The sequence below is a fragment of the Mauremys reevesii genome, linkage group 7 (genome assembly GCF_016161935.1).
Source record: "Mauremys reevesii isolate NIE-2019 linkage group 7, ASM1616193v1, whole genome shotgun sequence".
NCBI classification, from domain to species: Eukaryota; Metazoa; Chordata; order Testudines; family Geoemydidae; genus Mauremys; species Mauremys reevesii.
In genome coordinates, this window is record NC_052629.1 from 121,919,245 (window position 1) to 121,946,530 (window position 27,286).

Consider the following 27,286-nt stretch of genomic DNA (forward strand, 5'->3'; position numbering starts at 1 on the left):
AAGCCTTCTGCTAACATTCTAGTAATTGGGGCTTCCTTCCAGTTAGCCATTTTCTTTTTTCCTCCTTCATTTCATTGTTATGTGCATCTTTAACAATACTGTAGAGTTTATGAGCAATGACTATGAATATAAACAGACACTAACTACAGATGTCTGGCTAGATTCTCAGATGGCACCTTGGGGGCAGCAGTGGGTGAAGAAGACAGTTATGGCTCCCTGATTCTGGGTCTTAGTCTGGGGGTTACTCTGAACTATATCAATTGACTATGGTTAGGGGCCATCAGACAACGACAGCTGGAGTGCAGTGCGTTATGGCCCAGTCTCACCTCTATCCCCTATGCTGGGACTGTGTCTATACCCACAGGGGAATTTGACATGTTTTCAGTGTAGAGGGAGTGTAGTGATTCCCAGAATCAGGCCCATCATTTCACTAGGGCTCCCTCTCTTTGGTTCTGCTGAAGCAGTAGTAGCACTGGTTGGGATTATTTTCTGAATGTGTTTAATGTAGTGAGAGCCTGTGTGGGAGCCTCGTAGCTACATGAAAACACAAACGGGCCCATTAAGCAACTTCCATTGCTTGGCAGTAGAGGCACCAAGGCTTGGTAATGGACACCATGTTGCGTGCGCGTTTTAATTTAAGTTTTACTTGTCAGCACAAGCCTTATAAAGGACCAATTTTATCCTCCACTGAAAGACTTACAATGTCTGTAAATACTCCAGGCCGCATAAGATTGATCATCTTTGCCACCTGGAAAACATCGACAGCATTTTCATTCTCCAGCTGTTGGGAAAGGGTGGTCAGGGCACACAGCGTTCCGGCTGACACAGCTCCATACCTGCAAACCACAACACTGCCATGGTCAGACATACAGAGGTGAACCTGGGCACCCTGGCAAACTGCCACAGAGCTTTGATTCAGGCTTATCCAAGTGTTACATACATTGTTTTCTTTATTTTTTGTAAATATTCAATGTTCTACTCTATATGGGCGAACAAGTCATTTTTAACCATTTTAATAGAAAAGCAGCATCAACCATACACTGGCTATCTTGAGCTAACTGCGGATTCCAATATAAAGAACCTTATCAACCAAATAATGTGAACCGTTTAAGAATACCCTGCCTGGACTGTGCAAAAGCAGAGTTAAATTTCACACACTGTTTGCGTAGAAGCGTTTCCATTATGTCGGAGGGTATTTTGCAATATGTTTATGGGAACTCAAGCAAATTACAAGCCATTACACCAAGCAAGCTTAGTTCTTCTGTTCCCTCTGACAATTATGTAAGAGGGTCTAAGGCTGTCTGCATGACTCACCTTTTAGCCACACAGCTGTGCCGCTTCAGCCGTGCTGCTAAAAGACACGCAATGTAGCCACTGTTTGTCGGCAGGAGAGAGCCTTCCTGCCGACAAAAAACTTCCACCCCCAACGAGCAGTGGTAGCTTTGCCAGCAGTAGAGCTCTCCTGCCAACAAAGTGCTGTTCACTCTGGCACTTTTCGTTGGCAAAACTTCTGGTGTTGGGGTGGTGGTGGTGGTTTTTTCACACCCCCGAAGGACAAAAGTTTTGCCAACAAAAGTCCAGTGTAGACAAAGCCTAAACTGGATACTAAGTGCCCATGAGTCAATGACAAACATCTCGTTAACACCCTTCAACTGAGCTAGGTCTCGTTTGCAGGCAAACGTCTGGGTGTGGCTGAGATATAAAGGTGTTCAAGAAATGCTATTGATACTGATTCACTGGAGGCACCCTATCAGAATTTTAGCAATGGTTTGTGACCTGAGGGCAATGCAGAACCTGTTTGTGCCAGGGATTGCTGGTATGGAGCTAGCTCCAGCCACACCCATGCCCACAGCAACAAACCCATGGCAAAGAAATGCAAAGACTGTTAAAAGAATGTTAAGAACTCAAGCCAACCTTGACTCTGCTTCCCCTGCTATGTTTGTGTTGCGATATAGTCTTTAAAAACAGGATTACATGCTATTATTTCCACCGGATCTCTGCCTCATTTTAATAGGACTAAACACAACACTGCCTCGGTGATTTCTGAAGATAGCTGCAAACCGAATTTAGTAAAAAGTGAGGCCCCTCTGCCTGTTAACTAACTGTGCTTTGAAAATGTCAGGCAGTAATTGTAGTTTATGCCTGTGAGTTCTCTGTATGAGAGATGTAGGACAACACAGGTGCCTAATGGGAGACACCTACATGCCTGTTTAAGGCACTAATGGACTGACGTTCAGAGAGGCTGATTACCTATAGCTCTCAACGTCCTGAATGGGAGCTGTTGTGTGCTCAACATCTTGGAAAATCAGACCACAAAATATCCTTAATTTGGTGCCTAAATATAGGCAGCCATGTTTGAAGATTTGGGTGTAAATTGTTAGTGTTTAATATGTGGTTTGTAGGTAGAGTTCCAGAACTTTTTAGAAATGTTTCTTCATCAAGTCGTCTACCAAGTACTTCCTAAATCCCACTTGCATTTAGTATTTGCAAATCCATACAATTAGAATTAATCCACAGTTGTAATTATTAGTGGATTATTGGATGCGGCTGTTGCACATACTAAAGGGAGATTTTCATTTTCAGCTACATTTGCTCAGCCTCCAACTCAAAGGTGCAATACACATTATATGCTAGGCATAAAAATAAAAATCACTGACTACGACAAATAAACCAAAAAAGCAATTTACAGAAAAAGTAACTCAGCGCTTTTAGAATCACAGTTTTGAGAATTCGTTTGGGGTTTTTTTCTGGGAGGGAGGGAGGGAGAGGGTTGTCCAGTATGAAATGCCCAAATCAATAATGGTTCTAATTTTGTAAAGCATAATCTTGAATAACGCACGAACAGCAAAACGGCACTCCAGACTAGCCAAAGCATTAATATTATAACTAGCCTCAAATTAATAAAAGCTGCCAAAATGCAACAGAGCTTACACTATGCATTAGTGAGGAAGAAAGGGAGAAAACCCACTCGCCCAGGCCCAAGTCACTCTTTGTAGGAGTTTGTCATGAGAAACTGTTGTAGTAGCAATACGTTAACAGAAAGGTTGCTTTGCGGCAGCAGAATACTAACATGCAATTTTACATCTCAGTCATTAGCCTGGCTGACCACTGAAATGCCAGTGTCTGGTAAGGCTTTTGCAGAATAAGTAAGGCCTCAAAGATTTCCCCATTAGCTCCAATGTATCATGCTGCAGCATTGACTGAAGATCATTGCTGATCTAATGGCTCTCACAACAGTTCTTCAAAGAGTTCAACCTGCATGGGCTTCCTTGGCACTTAAGTGGTGCATAATTCTTGTGCTGGTCCTCTGCAGGGTGGTGAGTTTCTCCCTCTGAGAAGAGCTGTTGTGGGACTGTCAGGCACTAGGCTCTGCTTTACAAGCAGTACATTTGCTGGAAACTGCCATGAATGTATGCAAAGCATCAGTAAAAATGAATGTGTGATGTAAGAATTAGCATCATCTATAATCAGCTGTTGAAATGTTATTGGGCACACAAACATGTGGTTGCTTTGCAGAACTATTTCTTAGAAAGAAGCGACACCTCTTGCAGGGGTGGGTGTTTCCTTCTCATCCAGCTGAGGTCAAGATGGCTCCACAGAATGGCTGTAGGAACTGGGCAAAATAAACCCACCATAAACAAACCTCAGCTTCTGTGGCACAAATTATCCTTGCTGCACATCTTGAGAACCAGCAGAGCTGAACTTGTTCAATCCTATTTACATATGGTTGAAGTAAAGCCCTGTGTCATAGGTGGCACATTAGACCTACATTATTACACTGGAGTCCTGGGGTGGTTTCGAAACTGGTTTAATAAAAAAACAACTCTGGAGTCAGGTCTAAACTATGGCTCTCACCGGTTTTAAAGCCATTAGAATTTGGGGGCAGGGGGAGGGTCTGGCTTGAAAGCCCCAAACATAATAAACTGCATTAAATTCAATTTATTTGCCTTTGAAGCATGATGACTGGCTGCAATTCAGGGAGGCTAGGTACTTTGATTGTGGTGCTTAGGCCATGAGAACCCATCTTCTCCAGAGAAGTGAGGACATTTTCCTCCATCTACACCCTTATCCAATGTACAATTTCTTTTACAACCCGTATGTAAATGAGAGAAGGCAGATGACATACTCATCATGAACAATGGTGGGGCCATCCCTTGTTAAGGCCTCTTCCTTGATTACATTGATAAGTTCAAAGGTACTGCTTATGGGGGCATCTGGGTTTGGCCATTTGGGACACTGAAAGTGGCGTACTTCCAGAACGTAGTCATCCTGAAACGAAAAACCATCATGTCATTAGCCATTTTAACTCCACATTCATACACTTAGGGATGCTGAGGCTTCTTTATAGCAGGACACTCCTCCCATTCTGCCCGTCAATGAAAGAAACGAGAGGGGCCAGAAATGGAAATACTATTCTCATCTCCCGGCAGGTCAGGAGCAACTATGTTATACATGGATGTGTGCATCATCCACACATATGTGCAAGTATACTGTCTATGCACCCCAGACCGCTGTGCATTCAGCTGTTCAGCAAGCTGAGCAATCCTGGGACAGACAGACTGGCACGCAAGTGGGGGCAGAAGAGGTGATGCACAGCACTTTTCTCCCAGTTCTCTCTCCGAGTAGCTGACTATGGACCCTAAGCTTCCCGCCCTCCCCGAGGACTGCATCAACCATGGTGCTGCTCCTACACAAGCAGAAAACATAGCCAGGAACAGACCCCAGAATTGTTCCAAGTTCATCTGACCCTTTCTCTCTTTGAAGGGGTCTGTGGTGGGTGAGGAAGTTGAGTCCTCCTCTCTGTAGAGAGGGTCTCAACTATTTTTCCTTTGCAGATCCCTAAAAATTTTTGAATGGAGGTGCGGACCCCTTGGAAATTTACATAGTCTGTGGACACTTTGGGGTCTGTGGACCACAGGTTCAAAGCCACTGTTCTATGGTAACGACAACCTTTCGCAAATCCTTTAGACATAGTCTGCAGACCGCCAGGGGTGTGTGTGGACCACCGATTGAGAACTACTGAGTTAGATCCCAGAGCTCTTGGTCCTGCAGCTCTTCGAGAGGACCAGAGTGTCTTGGCATGTAGCATTTCTGGGTAGTCTTCAGTAAATCTCTTTCTGCCCGTGGTACAGCAAGTGCCTGTGTGATCGTTGCCCCTGCCTGCATGATAGCACAATGCTCCCCTCTCCCTAACTGCTACGGGAGGAACCTCCTGCCTGCTGGACAGCGCTCCTCTCCCTATCCTCTGTTCATCTCAGAGCCATCACTCAACAGCCTGCAGGCTGCGTAGCCTCTGTGAGACTCCACTCGTTGCCAGTTAGCTGCACAAATCCCTCCCCTGCACTGTGATGCAGAGGCAGGCAATGTGCATGCACAGTACCCCCTCTAGTCACCCCCTGTGGAGAGGGGAAGACATTTTCCAACCATGCAATGGCTGGGTAGTTGCCCACACAGGATTCAGTGAGGTCTGAGTGAATGCAGAACACAGCCAAGCTGTGCAGCTCTGGCATCTCTGAGGCTCCAGGGAGCAGGTTTGGGTCTATACCAAATAATTTGGAATATAATGAAATATTTAATTGTTTAAATAGTTTCCATATCAATTCAATCCACATAGGTCTTCCTTAGCCCACTGGCCTCTTCAGCATCTCTAATATTCCAAGGGCAGCTGGTCAGACAAGAGAAGAGCGACCCAAGGTATCCAGACTAAAAAGGCTACCAAGGGCTTGTAACAATATCTTCTTCCCTGCAGCTAAATACATCTGCCATTGTGATAGCAGTCAAAGAGTAGGTATTGTCGCTCAATATAAATGTGCTTTAGCAAATGCAGAGCCACCATCATCGCTTCAAAACAATTCATTTATAAAATCTGAATTTATAAAAGGGGAAATAGGAAACTGAATCTCAGTGTCTGGGGAGTGAGTGCATCGGATACACAGGCAATACATTTACAAGTAAATCCTTTTGAAAATCATTTGCAACCTCTGTCTTATTGCACAGTTTAACTGAAGGCACTAATGCGTTGGATGAAAGGGAGACCCCAACTGCACCTATTGTGGGGGTTCACTTTACCTGGGTAGCTTCAAGGATAAAGTCATGGATGATAATTTGCTCTTCATTAGAGAGGCACAGTCTGTCTTTGCTGATAAGGGTCACGGTAAAGGCCTCACAGTTCATGGATTCCTCGCGACTTGGCCAGTACACAAACTCATCTTCTGCCTGGGGGAATAAAATAAACAGATCACTGCAGTCTTCCAAATAGCTTATTTTATGTATGACTGAAAAATCCAATGGATCCAAAACCGGATTTGATAGATAGATATAACCAGAAACTGATCTTTAAAACTGTTTGTGTCTAAAAGAGATTTATTAGAGTAGTCAGCAAGCCTCAAGTAATCCTTCCTGTGCCTCCCAAATAGTGCAAGTCTGCTTTTTAATTGGTTTCATAGGGAAATGGTTATTTTAGTTAACTTACACTTAACCTTTATGTAGACACAATCTTTCCCAGACTACACCACCTGCTGTCTACCCAGTACATTACTCCCTTTCTTTTGCAGTCAGGTCAGGTACCTGTTTAGAAACACTGAGTGAACTTTAGAAATTGTTATTGTTTTTAATTCTTATCTATCTTGGTCTCATCCAAACCCAGTACTGTCAGGGGACAGATTCTGACTGACTTTACTGTGCTTTGGATCAGAACACTGGAGGTTGTCATATCTAGTTGTTGAAATTTTATGAACTGAGAAAAAGAAACCCAAACATTCCTAACCCTGAGGAAAACAGCAGGTCAGCTTAATTCTCTGTAAACTTTAGACTACGGCAAAAATCGTCTACTGAAGGAGCAAGAGTAAATTCTAAATAAAAAGAGCGCAGTGATGGGGAAAAAAGGATTAAGAGTTTCAGTACTTTTAATGAATAACCAGCTGTAGATTATACTATCAAGAAAATATTCTTTGAAAAATAATTGTGCATTCTAAGTCACAGACCCAAAGAATGGAAGGCACAGTAGACCCAAGGCCTGTGCCTGTTCTTGGATTCAAGGTCGTATGGTACGCGCCGGCATAAGCACAGAAGTTAATTTGACATACTACATGGCATTGCTTGCCTGTGTCTCTGAGGACAAGATCAGGCAAATTGTTTTTCCTTCTGAAAAAACATGAACCATTATCCTCTGCATCTATGAATCCATTTTCTCCCTCTCTGGCCCAGGGCAAGACTTTCAATGATACAGGCTCTCCAGTGCTTACGTCTGTTTTGAAAACGGGACTTAGGCTCCCATCACTCAGGTGCTTCTGAAAAGGTTGCCCTCAGTCTATAGACTCATATTCAAGTAGTCCCTAATATTGTTGATTGTTCCATAGTAATTTCACCCTTCTTCCTCAGACTACACTCACTCAGACACAGTAGTCAGTCTGCATTGTCATCTCTCTCTCAGCACTGTATGTTCAGCTTCACCCACACTGACATTAACCATATCACAAAGTTTGTGCCAAATTCCGGCGCCTGTTTCCAGGGCAACCCCCACCACCCTCCACACAACGAAGGCAGAATCTGGCACTATGTGCCTTCCAAGATGAGTTGCAAGGTATTTTCATCTCTAGCCAAGTGTCACCTCTCCCAGTTATATCATAATCAGAACCGTTCAGCAGCATTGCTTCGTGTGCTTTTCAAGGCAGGAGCACCCTCTTCATTTTCACCTGACACGCTCTCTTTTCATCAATTCTTTTTGATTTGATAGTGCTTATCTGAAAGCTCTTTCCCTGGGAATTCCCGCCGATCCCTTTAATCTCACTGCACTAAGGAAGAATATAAACGTGGCAGCCCTCACAACCACTCTTTTCTAGTAACGAAGACCATTGTTTCCCTACCATTCTCAGCCACACTTTAGTCAGGCACATATGAAAAAAATCAACTGTTCAGACCTTAATCCTTTTCAGCGCTCATTCTTCTTAGGCATAAGCCAGTTAACCTGAAAGCTATCATTAACACTTCACCTGTCTCACCTCCACCACTTGAATTCTCCCTCTCTTTTATTTCCATTTATATCCACATATACAACCACAACTGCTTTCCCCTTCAATCAGAAATCATGTATTTATCCTCTCTTTGATCTCCTTAACCTTGGGTCCCCACCAAGCAAACTAATAACGACACTATTGTCTCCGTTACCACTTGCTGTCCTTAACCTTAGCCCCTGGCAAATGAATAACTGCATTATCCCCATCCTTTCCGTCACACGGGCCACAAACACATAGCACAGAGTCTTAAACTATCATTGTGCTCTGCTCTGAGGAAACTGTATGGTTTCCTTCAGTTCATTAGTAATTCAGTCTTGGCAGGATACACTAGTTGAGGTTACCTTTCACCTATAGGAGGATACAATCGATTTGAAAGAGAGCAGCGACATGGTTGACTGTAACAAGCTTGCTGTATGAACTCAGATTTAAGTAGATGGCTCAAAATTAGCTACATTTTCAATGGAAACATAACCAGTGTGCATGAGTGACCCAATTCCGGCACCCTGCTGTGCTCGGTAATTGAAGTATAGTATATACATAGTTAAGTGTTTAACTTACCAAGCTCTGGTTGTCTGGCAGCATGACAATGATCTGTGCATTGTGATCCCAGATCATTCGCCAAAAGTCTTTAGTTGTATGTGGAAGAGGATGCTGGGTTATGATGAACTCATTGCTCCTGTAGTAACCCTTATAAAGCAAAGACAAAACCACACAGTCCCTTATTGCACCGAGTACTTTTAAACATGACATTGTATTTATAGGAACAGATAATGTTGTTTTGACTACAGCTGAAAACATCCAGTACAAGGCTAATTTTTTCTTGTGCTATTGTTAATATTTCTACACAAACCATTTTCACTCTGAGTACATTTCCACTTCTCAGAGTCCCTGCTGTTTTCGTTTACTCTTAATGCCAATATTTATTTGAGTGCATATAATAGAAAAATTCATTCCATAAAAATACTTTGCATAATTTAAATAGTTTAGACAATGATCTTTTATTAAAGATAGTTAAAAGTTTTACATTATGAAATGTGTTAAAACTTCATCTTTTATACTCAATCATTATATGCAAAATTAAGACAATTGTAGGAATCTGGTATTTAACACCTTTCAGTTGATTTTGCTCTATAATTAAGTGTGGATTTTCTCACCATGATATAAGAGGCATTAATGTAATCAGTTCCCTTCATTCCAGGCAGTGGCGCGAGACCCACCCTAGCACGTTCAGCTATAAGATGAAAAACATGATCACAGTCTGGTCATGGCATGGTGCAGAAAGCATGAATTTCTGAGATGACTTTAACAAATCAGATCTAACACAACTCCCAGCAGCAGGCCGGCACTGTAACCGTGATAAAGCACTGCCAGCCAAAGCAGAATAGAAAATGAAATGTTGTACAATATTCCTACAAGGACAAAGTAATTTCAGGAATCAGATTTTACTATAGCAAAGATTTTCACAACAGGCTGAATTATCAAATAACAGTCTATGCAGTGATGGCAGGGGATTTCAGATCATTCTTGACTATAGCGTTCTATTTGTCTCCAACTGCACACAAAACCATCTGATTTATTTTGATTCTTCAGTCTTTTTCCAGCATTGCTTTATGACCATTTTGCTGACCTCGGGGCAAGCAGCCAGCTGTCTCCACAGCTGAGGCAATCCCCGTTGATTAGTCACCCAAGAACATATATAACTCCCTCAACACATCTCATCTCCTCCAAAGGGAAGAGACGTAGTTTATATTTCCAGTCCCCCAATTTTTTTTGAGTGTGCATAATGTGCTACTAACTGAGCCATTCAAATGTGGTAATTTACTCATAGCAGCAACACTACTAAACAATCAACTTCAATCGCATTGCGAGATATTATCCAAGTACAGATGCTAACATGACTGCATTACTGTGATTCCGTAGCTAAAAAGTCCTCACCCCTCCATGCCCCGCCATATAATTATTCAAAAACGTAAACTCTTCAGATTAACATTTTGCTTGGACAATGCATTAAGCTGACACCATCACCAGGTCCTTTTGCTCAGTTTCACCATAGTAATTTCTAAAGACAAGACATCTTTGGCTGAACAAAACACAACCATTCTCCTTCCTGGCAGCTATGCCTCTTCATGCATAAGCAACAGAATTCAACACAAAAAGTTATGCTAAGCAGTAATCAAACCAAAGAGGTGAGCTTACATGGCACAACTGATGAGTTTCTGTTCTTCTCTTTGTTGCAGTCTTTCTGAGCACTGAAGCATTCCACATATTTTGCATTACACTGTGTAACCAGCTGAAAGAAAATAAGTAGGAACTGGTTTGACGAAGTTCTCATAGCCCTCAAAATGAAGAGGAAAGTTTTTCCTTGGCAGCTCCTAGAAAAAATACCTCACTGGAAGAACAAGCTGTATGGTCAGATTTGCTTAAAGTACTCAAAATGCCAATAAGAATCATCCTCTTCATAAAATATATGAATGCTTATTGGATACTAAGGTCTCCACAGGTCTCAGCTTTGGCACACATCAAAATGAAATTCCATTCCAAGTTGATTTTCACAGAACACTCTAGATTTAGTTACTTTTGACAATTTATTCTGAAGCCCTGCAGGGATGTTTAGCCCAGGAGCAGGTCTCAGGGAAAAAAAAACCCAACAAAAGCAAGCCTCTCTCTCTCCCTTTTTAAATTGAAACAAGCTCATGCCTAAGGAAGTTTATTTACTGCTGTGGCCTATTGTGAGCCCAAAATGCTTCCAGCTGAGACCAGGCATTTGGGGCACGTTCTCCAGTCTGCCAGGTTCACTTTGTGCCGCTTTTGTGGCACAGAATTAAGTTGAGGTGGCAGGAGATTTCTCCTGGAGTATCCTTCTGTGTGGGGAAAATCACTGCTGGTCCAAAGCTGGTGCAAAGCTGGCTCTGCTGCTTTCTGGACCAGAACTCCACTGCTCAGTATAAGGGGAGGTAGGGAACGTGAAGCGGGTGGTCAGGGGGAGAACAGAGGGAGTGGCAGGTCAAGGCTCCTTTATGCCTAATTCTCCATAGGGAGAAGTCAAAGCAGCTTTAATTTATGCTGGGACCAGGTGGTGAAGAATCAGGGAACGGTGACTGATATTTTGTCAATGCCAACTCTCCGCTGGGCTGGAGCTCTGCTGTGGAATCAAGCTTCTCATATCTGCTTCTGCAGGATGGAATACCCTAGAGGCATCTGAAGTTTGATGTACCTTATGTAAAAGGAAAGACAAAAGGGGAAGAAAATTGTGCAGATACACTGCACTCCTTCTGTGTCATTATCCTCCTCCTCTGAGAGCAGCACTTCTGATGTTACACAGTCATCATATCAAGAGTCATTACAATGGGTCGATACTGTTGGAAGCAAAACTATGTCGTCAATATTGGAGCTGGTCCTAAACCTTGTATTTCCCACCACAAAAATAATTTCAAATGAAAATTTTTCATTTAAAACTTTTTGTGGGAAATTTCTAAACAAAAATTAAATGAATATTTCACTTAGTTTTTAATCAAAACTTTGGATTTGGTTTTTAAATTTTTTTCATTAAAATTTTTTATTTTCTCCTTTTTCTCTATTTTTTTTTTATTTTGCCAATTAATGCAATAGAATGAATGATGCGGAGGGGTAATGTTTTGTCTTTTCTTTCAATTTTTACCTCTATTTTTTTTCTTTTCCCAGTCTAACTTTTCAAAAGTTCCTCAACTTTGGAACAGTTTCAGAGCACCAGAGTTACATTTTTCTTTTTACTCTTGTGTAATTTTTCCCAGAGACGGCAAAGATTTGAAATGTTGCAGAGTGGGGAAAAAGTGGAATAAAACCTGTACATTATTAATTTTTATTGCTCTGCGTGTCAAAAAAGGAAGGGGAACATTAAAATTTCAAATTCTCAAAAACTGAAATGAAAAGTTTTGTTTTGAAATTTCTCACTAAAACAGTATCAAAATTTAGCTGACAACATTTTCATGTGATTTTATTTTCAACAAAACTCAGTTTTTAGCTGGAAAAGATTCTGGTTGAAAAGTTTTTGTCCAGCTCTATTCATTAAAATATCAACAAGAGAGTAGCAGCTTAACAATCTCATCAAAGACATCCCTCTCTCAGATATATAATGGGCATTACATTAAATGGGGCGGCACTGATATAGTCTGCCTAACTATCGATTTGGCTCTCTACATGTATGTGGAGGCAGAGGCAGATTACGCTTTTGTGGGGCCCTGGGCTAGAGCAAGTGGGGGGCCCGCTTCACCCCTTTTGCCTGCAGGCCCCCTCACGCTCTTGCTGGGGAGCAGGGTTGGGGTGCGGGGGTAGCAGGTCAAGCCCCCGTGCCGTGACCCCACTCCCCAGCAGGAGTGCCGGGCAGGCTGAGCGGGTCGGGGCGGTGCCCAATTTTCCAGGGGTCCCCAATTGGCTGGGGACCCTGAGCACGGACCCTGTTGGCCCAGTGGCTAATCCCATCCCCATCAGGACTAGTACAAACCTCTGAACAACATGAAACAGCCACCATTTAAAAAAAAGAAAAAAACCCCTATCAGACAAAGGTTTCTCCCTTCGCTCAAAACTCTCACTCCAGAACCAAGGGCTGTGTCCCCCATTTGCCAATTCATCCTTCTCTACTGATATTCCAAACCTCCAAGTAACATCAAATAGCTGCCAACATTCACCCAGGGCAACATTTTCAAATGTACAGAAGTGACGTACACTTCTGGTGGTGTGCAGAGTACAGGTATTAGCCGCACAGAAAGGCAGCCGCGTCCACCCTTGTCACTGCACTCTATAGCTACATGCAGCAGTGAAAGGCTCCCGCGGGGAGAGGCAGTGAGGAAAGGCTTTGGCAGCAGGGAGCTGCTCCTTCCACCAGAGCCTTTTCCTGCTACCGGAGCCTTTCACTACGGCGAGGAAAAGCTCTAGCAGGGAGACATTACACTGCTAAAAATAGCAGTGCAGATGTGAGAAGCACTGCTTGAGCGTGTCGAGAGCCGTGCAGGGTGTATGTGCCAGGGCTCAGGCGTGTAGGGCATGCTACTTGCCTAAGCCACTCCTCACCGTCTATCCTGCTGCTTATACCTGTGCTAGCTGGGCATGCAGTGCCTATGCGCTACATGCTGCCCTAGTGCAGACAGACCTTTAGGAGCCTAAAGTCCCATTTTCAAAAGCTCCTAAGCAAGTTAGGTACTGAAGTATTTTGGTAAATGTTAGTAGGTGCCTATGTGCCTTTTTAGGTGCTTAAGTCCCTTTATACATCTGGCCCTTAGGAGACTCATTGGGACATAGGCTTCTAAGCATCTAAGTCACTTTTGAAAATGGGAATTAGGTGGCTAAGACACTTAGGGTACGTCTACACCCAGGTCAGCTGACTCAGGCTTGCGGGGCTATAAATTGCAGTGGAGACATTTGGACTCAGGCTGGAGTCCAGGCTCTGAGACACTGCAAGCAGGGAGGGTCCCAGAATCCGGGCTCCAGCCCAAGCCCGAACATTCACAATACCATTTATAGCCCCGAAACCCAAGCCCCATGACCCCGAGTCAGCTGACCTGGGCCAGGCGTGGGTGTTTTACTGCACTGTAGACATACCCTTCGGCATCTAAAATGTCATGGATGCTACAGAAACCCAGAGAGTCTCACCAGTGAATTCAGAAAATGGCCTATTCATTTTTTGAATCACTTGGCACCTGGTTTAATTTGTTTAATGGTTTCATGTCTTTAGCTGGTACTTGTCTGAGGGAGTTTAACTGTGAAAACAGGGTCTGCACAGATTCACCTAATGAGACACAGTAACACAAAGTAGTTTTAAATGTGTTTAAAATGTAATCAGAAAATCTTAAATGGCTGGAGGCTTTTAATTCTTAAATGTGAGAAAATGGCAAACTTTTTTTTAATGATGAAATTATCTGTAATGTATTACTGGAAAAGCAACAGCTGCAACAGCTGTTTTTTCCTAGAGTCTCAAGAAAACTAATTTACCCTGTACATACAATACTGAGGATTTTAATTGTGCTACCAACAACCATCTCCATTTGTTTTAACTAGAGATGGGTCTGAGACACCAAGTTTGGCTCCTGATCTAGATCTAAAACTAATCAAATCTAAGGAGTGTTTGGATTCAGTATTTTGGTTCAAGCTCCTTATAGAATGAGGGGTCAGCAGCATAGTTCAAATGAGTGCCCAATTCTCTCTTTACACCAATTTTACACTAGTATAACTCCATTAGGGTGACCAGTTAGCAAGTGTGAAAAATCGGGACTGGGATGGGGGGTAATAGACACCTATATTAGAAAAAGCCCCGCATATCAGGACTGTCCCTATAAAATCGGGACATCTGGTCACCCTAAACTCCATTGATTTCAATAGCATTAGTCCTGATTTACATCATTGTAACTAAGGTTGTTCAATCTGAAACGTCTCCAAAATTCAGGGATGCTTGGACCCAGAGTTTTGGTTCAGGTTCCTTTAGTTCTGCCTATTAGATATGATAGCAAAGACTCTCCATGTGACAAAAGATAGGGAACTGTGGGTGTGAAATCACACCTGATGCCTGATAAACCTTTACCTTGAATTGTTTCTCTAGTTGTGTCTTTCCTCCTATTCCAGGTATAAGAATGCTGTTAACATAACTATGCAGCTGGTTTGCAGATACTTCAGTCTCCTTCCCAAGGATGGCTTCCAGCAAGGCATCATGAATAAAAATGTACTGCTCCTGGAAAGTCAAGAGCAAGCAGTTTAAGGGTTAGGAGAAAATTACACCAAGCAGAGTTATTAATGAAGGCGGACAGCACACTGAAGGAAAGGGGTACATTTCCTTTTTAAAACAATCTGCAAATACTGCTCAGACTGGAGTATACATTCATGAGTATAATCTAAACAATACTTAGGAAGTCAAGAGAGGAATCAAAAGTTTCTGGTCTTGAAAAAAGACACTACAAGTCACCGAAATGCCTGTATTCTGCATTTAGAGAAAAGTAACTGAAAAAACGATTTCCTTTTTGATCACATCATAAAAACGAGCACTGCTTTCAATTCAGTATCACTCCAATCTTTACCTCTGTCTGAACAAGGTAGTTGCGCTGTGTCCTGATGTGTTTCAGGAAACCCAGGACATTAACTGTGCTTTTGTCTTGTATCTGCTGCAGCATGCTGTCTATCACAATGTAGGTACCAGTTCTGCCCACACCAGCACTGCAATGGACAGGAAAGAAACTCTGATAATTCCGCTGTATTCAATTAAATGTTAGCAATGGCAAAACAGAGTTCCTACATTTCTGTCCCCAAACTTTACAGTATTAGAACACCTTGACCCTCCTGATCATTAAAGTCCTTACGTAACATGTTACATGCATTCTAGGATTTCAATCACATGAAAACGTGTGCTTATTTTAGATATTTTTCCAAATGTTTGTTTCCTTTTCCCTCTCTAGCTTCCTTCTGAGGACATCTGTAGAGATGCCCCCTGCTGAGTGCAACAGCTAACACCAGTGATTGTGGGTGAAACTCTATGGAGGAAGTCAAATTAGATGATCATTATGGTCATACAATAGTTATTCTGACCTTAACATCTGTGAGAGCTCCCCCATTGCTAGCACTGGGTGTTCTATTCATAGTGAATAATGTAGCCACATAATTGACTTCTCTATGAAGGTTATCTGCGACCAGACTATTTCCCAATAACTGTTTGCCGTACAATCAGTGCTAACATCTTTCAGACCATGGGTGGTTTGCAAACTAATTCCTTAACTAGGTCTTTGATTATTCATTAATCTTTATTCACAGAGCACGACTGGTCAGTCTAGAGAGACACGGTATTGTTACTCCCTGGTTGGATGGCTGGAATTGTGTAAACAAACCTTAGAAATGTCTAGTGCAAATAGCAAGTAAGTGGAGTTGTACATGTCCTTTGTCAGCACCCTTGCTTGCATCTGAAATTCACCCCTGTGTCGGCACCTTGCAGAAGACATAGGCATCCTTTACATCTGCTGGGATTAAGTGGTTCAAAGGCTTTGCACTGAGATGAGTTTCATTCTGCTTTGAATTGGTGTGTTAATAATCTGTTGTATTTGCATGTTAATAAGAACCCACCCTAGAGTACCTGTTGCATCCAAAGTGTGCTGTCCACGCCCTAGTTAACCAGAGGTGCCATACCTGCAGTGTACAAGCACGGGTCCCATTTCCGGGGTCCTGGCTGCTGACGATCTCCTCACAAAGGTTAGCACAGGCAGAGCATATTCTGGCACTCCCATGTCAGGCCACTGTGTATAGTGATACTGAATAACCGTTCTCTCGTTCTGTCGCCCTTTGGGGTTTCCCTTCTGACCCTGTACGTAAAACGCACCCAACAAGGAATAAATATTCGAAAGGGGAGGCCTGGAACTACTTCAAACTCTATTGACATGTTCAAACAAGTGGGCGTCAGCTGAAGCTCAACTGGAGAAGTGCCCCTGCTCCCCCAGCTCTGCTTCCCGCTTGATGCAGACAGAGTCCCGAGGAGAAACGCACAGGAGAGTGGGGAAATAATGGCCATGAGAACTCCCCAAGGGAAAAGAAACTCTGCACAGCTCCGCACTGTGGGTGCAGGGTAAATGCTTTCGCCAGATATCCAGTAACCCAGGCTTCACTTAGTTAGTTCCTACCAGCCAGCTACTGAAAGTTATAGACGTAGCAAGCAAGACCCCTGGGCTTTGCTGGTATGATGCTTGCACTTAACAAGCGGGACAGGAAATTAACATGACCAGAGGGGGCTCACTCACCTTTTTCATTTTTGTGTTCCTGACTGTGAAACGGCGGACGGTGTAGCAGGCATGTACCTTTGTGCTCTTCAATGTGACTATAATGTTGCCGTATTCCTCGCTATTCTCTGTCGGCCAGTACTGATCACATTTTCTCTAAATGAAGGGAGAATTAGATGGGTTGGGGTCATTTTGGCTTTATTAAAACCATATTTAGAGTTTATTAGAAAGGGTAAAAAATCATACCTAGTAATTTATATCTCCGCTATGGGATTTACACACGATATAGCAATACGCTATTTGTGTATTTAAAGCTAATGGGTCAAATTCTGCCCATTCATGAATCGGAAGGCAGGATTTAATTCACTATATTAAATAGAAAAGGGTAGCCATTATCAAGCTACATGGTCCCTTACTCTTCCTTTTTCCACGAGGTTTGTAATCATGATAATGATTCCAGTATTTTGTTCCCAAATCATTCTCCAGAAATCTTCAAATGTAGACTTTAAAGGTCCCTGGGTGGCAATATAGGCTTTTGCTTTGTTGTAACCCTTCAAAGAAAACCAAAATGCAAAGTAAGATGAAAGCAGCAGCAGGTCAGACATATTAATAATTTACAGATAACAAAGAGAGGTGTCTTTCCTGTTCTGAATATTTGAGGAGTTTGTAGCAGGAGTCCAGGGGAAGTCAGAAAACACAAACGCTTCATAAGGAGCAACTGGATAGATTTCCCCCTTTATGAACGTATTTACAATGAGAGAGGAGAAAAAATATTCAAACAACTTACATCAACATAATTAGCATTAATGTAGTCACTGTGCTTAGAATCTTTTCCTGGCGAAGGCCTTAGTTTCACCCTACTGTGATCATCTATGAGAAAAAACAGCAGAGAAGCACTAAGGGACAGTACATTAAAAATAATGCAGGTAAACCATCCCATTTCCTAGCAATTTATGGGTGATATCCACTTTGCCTGCACATAACCTGTGTAAACTGGCTTTATGGTGATTGAAAGGGAAGGGTCGGCTCTCGTGGATCTGACTGCAGGATCACAGCCTCGGGCTGTACACAAATGAGGGGTGGTTTTATTTTTTAGTATGTGACAGCGTCCCTTTAAAAAGTATGAAATGGGAGGAGTAGGTGTGCTCGGAGTAGGGGGACCTATCGAAGGACCGTTCCCTTACCGTAGTATCTGAGTGCCTGAAAGGTCTCTCCACTCCCCTTTTCGTTGGTGTTTTACATGCAATTCTCACAACATTGGAGCTGCGCTATATCCTCCTTTTACAGATGGGGAACTGAGGCACCGAGAGACTGACATGCCCAAGGTCACATAGGAAGCAGGGAATTGTGCCAGTGTCTTCCAAGACCCAAGCTAGCACCCTAACCACTGGGTGGATGTAAGTCAGAGGGTTGTATTTTTTATACAATTAAAATCATGTTGGATTTGTCCCATTTGCATTTGGTGTTCTTGAGGGCAAAGCTTTGCATTGTGACCTTTACAGGAGCAAGAATTCAGTATTGCTATACAATATGTGTTGACTGCCAATCTCCCATCAGTTCTACATGAGAGATGACAACAGAGAAAGTTATTCCACCTCCCAGCTCAGACCCGGAATAATTTGCAGTCCTGAAACGGACTTCAACTTTGCAATTCTCCGAAGGACGATGAGAGAGACCTGCAATGTGCTAAGAAGGCCATTGTTTGTCCAAGCCGCTCTCTCTTGTGGAGCAGTTTGAAATGTGACAGACATACCGATCTCAGCTTTAGCATATTTGGGAAGATAAAATGAATCCCAAGGATCATCAATAAAACACTTTGATCCACCACACATCTCCCGTAAGTCGCTTTTCAGATTAGCATATAGAGTTCTGGCAGTAATTTGATCTTAATTATTCAGTTGCATTGTCTTATGCAGGAGTGCTACTTTTGTAAGCTAAACTTGCGATATCTAACACCAAATTGTCAATGTTTTCCCAGTAAAAAGCCTGGGTGAAACCGTGGCCCCATTGAAGTCAATGGCAAAACTCATATAGACTTCAACAAGACTAGAATTGTAATTGTTAATTGCTGTCCTTCTCCGATAAAATTAATTTGAAACAACCTGGGTTTTCCACTCATGCACTGACCCTCTTAGAACAGACGTCCTTGTACAAATTTATGTACCATATTTACCGTAATTGCTTACTCACATGCTAAAATGTTGATGTATCTGTTCTTGTGCTTGTTATCTGGGTGATTGGAATGTTCTGCTGTGATGTTCATGTCGGCTGTACACCGCTGCACTTCCTAGTGACAGAATTATTCAGATGGAAAATACATAAATACAAAAACATGGTTTGTCTCATTTTACAACAGCTCTTTGCAAACATGTTGAAACATCAACATTTTAATGGTTTGATTTCTTTGCTGTAATCTTTCAATGTAGTCCAGTAAGATACATTCTGGTTAATCAGGGATGTTAACTGAGTCCTGGTCTCTGATTACAGAATCAGGTCTCTAGAATGGGTGGAATTCACTCCTTCTGCAAAGATCAATGAAAGGCCTATGCACTAGAGCTGGTCAGATTAGGGTTTTCTCTCTCCCAGAGAAAATGTTGACAAATTTAGTTTTCAAAAAATATTTCAATTCAAAATGGCAACACTGGTAGAAATCATAGTTTATGTGCTTTCCTCCTCTGTAAGCTGAGCTTTCTAGACAGTCTACAACTCCCAGTTTCTACTCTCTTGATGAGAAGAAGGAGTGTGTCATAGGAGTCACTGGTCATGGTGCATCATGGGAGATGTAGTCCAAAATATAATTTCATTAGAAAATTTTTGACAAGACCTACTGTGTACCTATTTCTGTTGCCTTCAAAATATGGCTTTAAAGGAATGCAAGTGACGTAGTGGTCATTTGTTAGCTTTTTGCACAGGAATGACTTCAATACAATTTTTTAAAAATTGATCCGATGGTTATGAAAAGTACATTAAATACAACTGACGGCAATGACTGAAGAGTAAAAAAAATGTTTGAAAGAAAAATGTAATGTTATCCATGTTTAGGTACATATATTTAGGCAATTCATCTAATTTATATAATAGAACCAGGGTAACAGGTACAAAGGGATTTATGTGCTTCAAGATGCAGAGAGGTTTACAAAAATGTCTAAGTAGTTTAGGTGCCTGACTCCTACTGACTTTCAGTTCTCAGCATAATTCTAGCACACGCAATTAAACCGTACAATGTGGGTCTGTTAAAACAGCGGAGTGGGCGTCTTCTCCTCACAGCATTAGCATAGCAGAGATTTGCCTTCTGCCAGATTCATCTAAAGAGTTACAAGGTTTCAGAGAATGTCTTGCAGACTTTGCCAGTCTGACATGTCCCTGTGCTAATCTGGTGTGATACTTAAATCAATTAACTCATAGGCAATATCATGTTCAAGATATTCTTTGTTAACATTTTGAGGTTGTGATTAAGCACGTGTAAGACTTTTAAATCCAGAAAAAAGATCCCAATGACAAAGTTAAGAGCTCAGCACATTAACATTATTATTCCATTTCTTTACACAATTTTTGAAAATAGTTCAGTGCATGTTTGTTTAAATAGTTGTGGAAGAAACTGTTTATAAAGATTTTTGTGGGCCCAAGAAATCCCTTTCCAAAATCCAGTTCTCCCCAAGGTTATGGGGTGCCAAATTATTTTGTACTAGAGGCTTAAAAAACAACGGTATAGAACTTGCCTAATAAAGGAAGTCATTAGCAGTGCACAGCTGCTACAAAGATCAGGAGCTAAGTGACAGAGAAAATTATCAAGAGAAATGCTATACAAACAGCAGATGTAACAGAGTTCAGCATTGTGCAGACATTTCACAAAGGGGTTGCATAGTAATTTTGATATTTTCCACAGCATTTACATTTTATAAGTGCAAAATATACTAAAACCAAGTACATTTTTGTGGCTTTATATTCACAAGGCACTCCCCAGCGAACAGTTGCCTGTCTCGCTCTTCCATAGGGAGGAACATACTACAGTCAAGGGGATGAGCTCAGCAAAGACAAAGAAATCCTGCTGAATCCTCAGCTGGTCTAAATGGACAGACTTTCATTTCTATCATGGAAAAATATTTTTCATATTAATGTGTACACTTTTTCTAATTCTGCCTTGCAGCGCCAGTGTGCAGAAGAGGGGAGGAGTATGCTCACTTCTGGTGCTCTGGTTATACAATAGGAAACATCAGTTCAGTCTAAACCACAATTGGAAAACTGATGATCATTTTTGTTGCATTTTAGAATTCAGATCTTTCATTCCTATATAGTTGTAGGGCACTCATCATTTAAAAAACAATTTCCTTATGTTCATTACAAACCTTTTAAAAATGGTTATTAGTGTCCAAACATTTACAGAAAACTCCTGCAGAATTTAATACAGAAGACTCCAATAGGGCTCTACAGAGAGAACGCTAAAGAGCTGTCGAATTTAATAGAGAATTATCTCCTTGCTAAGGAATTCTCCATGATGATTTAAATACTGCATAGTAAATGTATCACTTTCTATTAACTTGTATAGGATTTTTCCAGAAGGGAATGATTTATAAGGTTAATCACTTTAATTAACCTTTTTTATGTTGCCCTTAAAAATACTCGAGGAGTTGGAGTAATGCCACTATAGCCTCAGCTCCGAAAAGGGGAAATTCCAATCATAATCTCCATATGGTAGAGGGTGGTAACACTCACCGAGTGGCAAATATACCACTCAGTGCCCAGAGCTGTAAGTGATCAACTCTAAAAAGTGCCAGTGGCTAACTTGGCATACAAGTGGTGAGGGTAGGGCAGCTTTTTGCCCCGAGAGGAGGAAATTGCTATCAGATTTGGGTCGATCGGGCTTGGAAGCTTTGGATGGCAGATGATTTAGAAGGTAAACTCCGAATGAAAACTGCCACTGGGTCAGCAAAGTGGGATAGTGCCAGTGGGCTACTTGGGTCCTAGGTTCTTCATGTATTATGGATTCTTCATGCTGAAGTCATTTAAAACATGCTACCATATTGGGGATAGCTGATGTGCCCTCTTCCAGGCAACAGCAACACATTAGCAAAGACCTGGAAGTTGCACCATGGAACGTAGGTTCACTTACAGGTAGGTCAGGAGAGATGGCAATGACTAGAAGAAAAATCCATATGCTATGTCTGCAGGAAATTAGGTAGTGTGGATGCAAAAATAAAATCTTGAAAGGTGGATTTAACATTTTTTGGCCAGGAGGAAAAAGAAAATGAATGGGGTCGCTACCGTTGTGAGCCCAGAGATTGCTCAGGGTGTCATGAGGGTAGAAAGAAGAGGAGACCGATTGACAGCACTATGGCTGATGAGAGAGAATAGGGTTATGTGTGATGTCAGCATACGCTATGCAACGAGGTAGACCGAAGGACGAGGAGAAGAGCATTAGCAATGAGCTGGCAGAGTTTGTGGTTATGAGTGACAGTATCATCTTGTTAGTGGTTGGGGGTGATAGGAACTTGCTATGTTGCTGAAGGGAGCCCCATGAAAGGAGTGGGGGGTAAATTTGGCTTTGGTAAAAGAAATGTAGAAGGAGAGAAATGGGTTGGGTGGTGTTTGTTCTACAGATTTTCAGTGGTGAATACATGGTTTGAAAATAAAAGAATCCCCCATGGTGACATTCTACAGCAGAAAAAGCAAAAACCCAAGTCGAAAATATTTTGATAAGAAGCGAAACAGATGAAAAAGGTGAAAGATATAAAGGTTATACTGAGTGAATATGTGCCATAACAAGGTAAGGTATTAATAGCTAAAATCTGACGGCAATTTGAGATAACAGGAAAGAAGATGAAATTGAGGAAGAAATTGCATTGGTGGTTTTATAAGAGGGAGAGGAAGAGAAAGGAAGAGTTAAGTAAAGGAAGGCTTTCATGCTTTGCCAACAACAGTGAAGTAAGTGGAGAAAGAATGGAGGAACTTGAAATAATGTTTCATTAAGGCAGTGGAGGTAACATGAGGCAGAGATGAGGCACTTCCAGAGAACAAGATGGTGGTGGAAGTCACATGTACAAGAGAAGTTAAAAAGAATAAAGAATTATTCAAAGAGTTTGAGGCAGCAGGTCATGATAATGAGAATAAAAAATGCATACAAACAGGCAAAAAAAAAGAGGCTAAGAAGGCAGTTGCCAAGGCAAGAATGGATGCTTAGGAGGAATTATACAGAAAGCTGGAGGAAGATGATAGCAGAAAATTGGTTTTGGGGTTGTTAAGAGAGAGGAACAATGAAATACAAGATCTGAAGAAATCTGTGTGTGAAGGATGGGAACTATGTGGTTACTAACCTTAAAGAAGTGGTTGAAGTATGGAAAAATATTGTCAAAGGGACTGTTGAATGAGAAGAGGGAGTTTCAAATGCTAGCACCACCAACAATTATGGAGAAACCTCAAAATATATCGATCTCTGTAGAGGAGGTAGAAGCAGCACCGAAGAAGATGAAGACTGGTCAAGATGAGATAACTCTTGATATGATCAAGAAAGTTGGACATACTGGAGCAAAGTGGCTTCATAGATGACTATGGGTTTGATGGGAGCATGCAAGGATACCAGATGACAGGAGAATGGGATTGATTGTGCCTCTTTGGAAGGGTAAGGATAATGCAAATGATCCAAACACTTATTGGGGCATCAGCTGTTAAGTCAGCTTCTCAAAGTCCTCGAGAGAGTTTTGGAGGCATGGTTGCAGTGCAAGGTGGAGGAAAATAAAGGAGAGGAGTGACATGGCCTTAGGAAATGAAAGCGTAGTATAAATTTGCAATGAGACAGAAGTGTGAAAGAATGATAAATGGAGAATATTACTGCTATGTAGCTTTTATTGATCTTGAGAAAGCATATGAGGTGGTTCTGCAGGAGCTGGTGTTTGGAATATTGAGATGGGTAGATGGGAGGAGGACTTTAAGAAGTGGAGATGATAGAGGAGCTGCATCGAGGGCCAAGAGCTAAGTTGATAACAATACATGGAATTTCAGAGAGTTTTGAGTTTTTTGGCCTGGAGGAAAAAGAAAATGAATGGGGCAGCTACCATTTTGAGCCCAGAGGTGGTGAGTCCACTTCTCTTCACCCTAGTTATAGAGTTAATTAGTAGGAGAAACAAGCCTGCAGGGAGACAGAGAAAACTAATGTATACTGATGGTTTGGTCCTTTTGGCTGACAGCAAAGAGAAACTGATAAATATGGTATCAGAGTGGGCATTTGTGGCTGAAGATCAGGAAACATGTGGCAAAGGAATAAAACAATCAACTCTTTCTAAAAATATAATGATCATTTCTCTGTAAACGTCCTGCTTAGATGGCTAACTTCCTACAGGATTCATGGGAGAGATGGATCTTGAGGAAGTGTTTTAAGGAGGATAGTTGCCTTATGACTAAGGGAGGGTGTTCCCTGCAGAGGAGGCAGTGTGGAAAAAAGTACAAAACCAGTTGTCTGAGAAATGCACAGATGAGATGGGAAGATCAAGGCTGACAGAGCCGGTGGAAGGGGAACCATGGTAAGAGAGAGCATCAGAAATGTAGGGTGGAGCACGGCAATGAACGGCCTTGAAGGAGAGAATAAGAAACCTAAAATGTTGTGGAAAATCCAGTGGAGAATCAAAGAGGAGTGTGACATTCTCAGAATGGTAGGCAACACAGATGATCATAGTGGCTACATTTATCATGGGGTGTTGTGGGTATCACAGAGGCCAGGGGCAAAAGGTTGCAGTCAACAAGACAGGAGACTATGTAGGTAGATACAGTAGAACTCTAGTTACTTATCCTCCCACAATGTCACCATCTCTTCTGTATATTCCATTCTGCAGGTGCTAATGCATACATTATTCTGCTGCTCTATGCAAAACACCATTAATTTGGGGCCAAATAAATCCTGACATCCTTACTCTGAGTTTTTACTCAGGTAAACTCCATTATCAGCTTAACTGTAAGGAATAAGAACCTCAGGTTTTAACTGAAGGATTCTTGTTGGACTATTGTGGGTAATGGGGTCTGGAGCATTTTTTTTTTTAAATTCTTCTTGGTCTCTTTTCATTGAATTTAATTCAGGCTAGTTAGTGTAGTGGTGTCTTTTATGTTTAACTTCTCAGAACACACTAATGTTTGAAGATCAATGGATAATGCTCTTGTTTTGTCCTTTTCAACTTACTGACAACTCAAGAACCCAAAATACTTGGGTTCAACCAACCTTTAGTTACTGTAAGAAATGTTATATTCAGTGCTATAATGGCTAATTTAGCTTTAATTATATGGTCCATGCAAATACTAATTGGCAATTAATATACCAAGATTTAATGACTCATTTTCATTGCCTTTCTGAAACAAGTTACAGATTAGTTTTATAAACTTCAAAGAATTTTCACAAAATTTAAGCGTAAAATCAAATTGCTGCATATCTGGTAATGTGAACGAATGAAAAGTTCCACTGGAATGGGTGATTGTGAACCCAGTCTTTTGACTCAAATTTTGTGGGCATTACATGTCTCTGATTATTTTATGTCAGTTGCCTTCCTAACATCAGGAGATTTGTAGGCATATGAACAATGATTGAGAGGCTACATGAGTAGATTAAAGGAGCTTCATTTACATGCGTATCTAAAAAAAGATCACTAGTTATGTTTGAAAATTATTTTGGTATGTTGAGGATGAAAGCAACTAGTTCATTCATCACTAAGATCATTTTTATCATGGCCCCAAAATCATAGAACCAACTTTTTGTAATTCTTGCAGCGGGTCCTGCCTTATCATGGCAAAGGCTAAGAGGACGTACAGATACTCACCCAGTAGCTTGCAAGGACCTAGCAATAGGTATAGCACAGAATCTTCTAAGAATCTAGCACAGGTATAAATCCTTCAATAACATTAGACAGAGGGGTGGTTGGGGATAGTCTATACAGAAGCAGGGACAAAACAAACTACACACGGTAACATAGAAGCGATAATAAGCAGTGAAACAACCATCGTCACATTCCCTTTTCCCTTCCACTGTTTTGTTACACTTGCTTGTTGCATCTTCTCTTTCAGTGGCACGTGAGCTCTTAGGAGAAGGGAGCAGGTCAACCCGCTTGTTTGTACAGCACCGAACACAACGGGGCCCTCATCTGGATCAAGGCCTTCAGGTGCTACCATAACATACACAATTAGTAACAGGAAGTCCAGGATTTGGGCTACCCTGCTGTACCGTTTCCCTTGAATTTTGTTTGTGAATTTACAAAAACTGTTTCCTGGGGTTAAACATTCAACTAGGTAATGAGAATATTGGATTTCAGGAAGAGTCTGATGGAATATGGATGCTCCTCCATCAGACAGCAACACAGTACACGCATCTTTGGCCTTTCCAGTCTATCCCTCAGAAGATCAATACGATATGGAAATGCACAGACTGGGATATTAAAATGTTAATCTCTGACTGTAGCAGCTTTTGGTCAGGTCTACACTTAAAACTTTTGCTGGTATAGAAATATCAGTTAGGAGTTTGAGTTTTCTTCTTTAATGACATTTTTATACTGGCAAAAGCCCTAGCGTTGATGCAAGTCTACTGGCAAAAACCTGTCTTCGGCCAGTGGAGGCTGTGTCTACGATAGGAGGGTGTGCCAATACAATTATTCTAGCATAGTTATACTGGCAAACCTCTTCTAGTGTAGACTAGGCCTTAGGCCCAGATCCCCAAACACAGTTAGGTGTCTAACTCCCATTGACATCAGGAAAAGTTTGGAAACACAGTGATTTCTCAGTCTTCAACGGAGCTCTTCAGAAACAGAAACATTACGGATCACCTTATAATAAATATTCAGTGACACCCAAACTGCAACAGCTGCAAGGACAAAGTTAGCAGATCTGTGCCACATCTCAAAAGATATGGATTTATGCTGTTTTCTTATATTTCAGAGCTTTCCGAGAAGGTGTCACTAGAGCATAAAGATATTTTCAATTTATGTGACGAGGGAGGTAGACAGCCTGCCTTCAGTTCAGCTAGCCTGCTCAGACTCCAAATTGGCAGTGAATCACCACCCTCATGCGTCTACAGGCAGCAGACAGGTCTGAGAAGTTTACATTTACCCAATCTAATCTTTCCAGCAGCAGGGCTGACCTACCCACTAAAGAACTGGAGGTGGCAAATAAAATTATCTGATCTATGAAATCCAAATAGTGTATTATGCTATAAAAATTCATAGCTGGCTCTTTGGAGATTTCCTGATCTAATATTCCTTTCTTAGAGCCAAAGGACACAGCTATGCTAACAAAACTCACTGTCTTACTCTAGTAATAAGCCCAACTGAGGATAGAAAGAGAGAATCCCTTGTGGGAGAAAGAGCTTCACTGTAGGAGGAGGCAGAGCGCTATCGCCTTGTATGTACAGGAGCTCTCAGGGTCAAATCCAGCAACACCCCAGAGAGTCTGACTGTGCAGAGGTGGAGGAATGCTCTCTCAGGCCTCCCCCCACCACGAGTGGGCTGGAATGGCCTGCTGATTTACATACTGGCAGAACCACCCCCAAAAATCCCTGGCAGCATGCTACAGAGCATTGCTGCAATG

General features: G+C 41.8%; 1 protein-coding gene and 1 long non-coding RNA gene across 6 annotated transcripts in view; one reads left to right on the forward strand and one right to left on the reverse strand.

Moving 5' to 3' along the window:
• The window catches only part of LOC120409041, a 58,904-nt gene that overhangs the window by 31,316 nt on the left and 302 nt on the right, over window positions 1-27,286 (forward strand). For 2 of the 3 annotated variants that reach the window (XR_005601069.1, XR_005601073.1), the window contains exon 7: window positions 14,607-14,720. This is a non-coding gene — a long non-coding RNA (uncharacterized LOC120409041). Of the gene's footprint in view, window positions 1-14,606; window positions 14,721-25,774; window positions 25,870-26,638; window positions 26,789-27,286 lie in introns of those variants that run through there. The other variant, XR_005601072.1, reaches the window with a different exon arrangement.
• The window catches only part of PTPRG (protein tyrosine phosphatase receptor type G), a 575,819-nt gene that overhangs the window by 5,828 nt on the left and 542,705 nt on the right, over window positions 1-27,286 (reverse strand). For all 3 annotated transcript variants that reach the window (XM_039546377.1, XM_039546378.1, XM_039546376.1), the window contains 13 exons: window positions 18,926-19,022; window positions 17,523-17,605; window positions 17,152-17,286; window positions 16,757-16,891; window positions 16,152-16,324; window positions 15,056-15,191; window positions 14,566-14,712; window positions 10,212-10,305; window positions 9,170-9,246; window positions 8,574-8,702; window positions 6,070-6,216; window positions 4,127-4,269; window positions 701-836 (listed from right to left, as the gene is read on the reverse strand). In XM_039546377.1, the coding sequence (XP_039402311.1) occupies window positions 701-836; window positions 4,127-4,269; window positions 6,070-6,216; window positions 8,574-8,702; window positions 9,170-9,246; window positions 10,212-10,305; window positions 14,566-14,712; window positions 15,056-15,191; window positions 16,152-16,324; window positions 16,757-16,891; window positions 17,152-17,286; window positions 17,523-17,605; window positions 18,926-19,022 (1,632 nt within the window). The remainder of the gene's footprint in view (window positions 1-700; window positions 837-4,126; window positions 4,270-6,069; window positions 6,217-8,573; window positions 8,703-9,169; window positions 9,247-10,211; window positions 10,306-14,565; window positions 14,713-15,055; window positions 15,192-16,151; window positions 16,325-16,756; window positions 16,892-17,151; window positions 17,287-17,522; window positions 17,606-18,925; window positions 19,023-27,286) is intronic.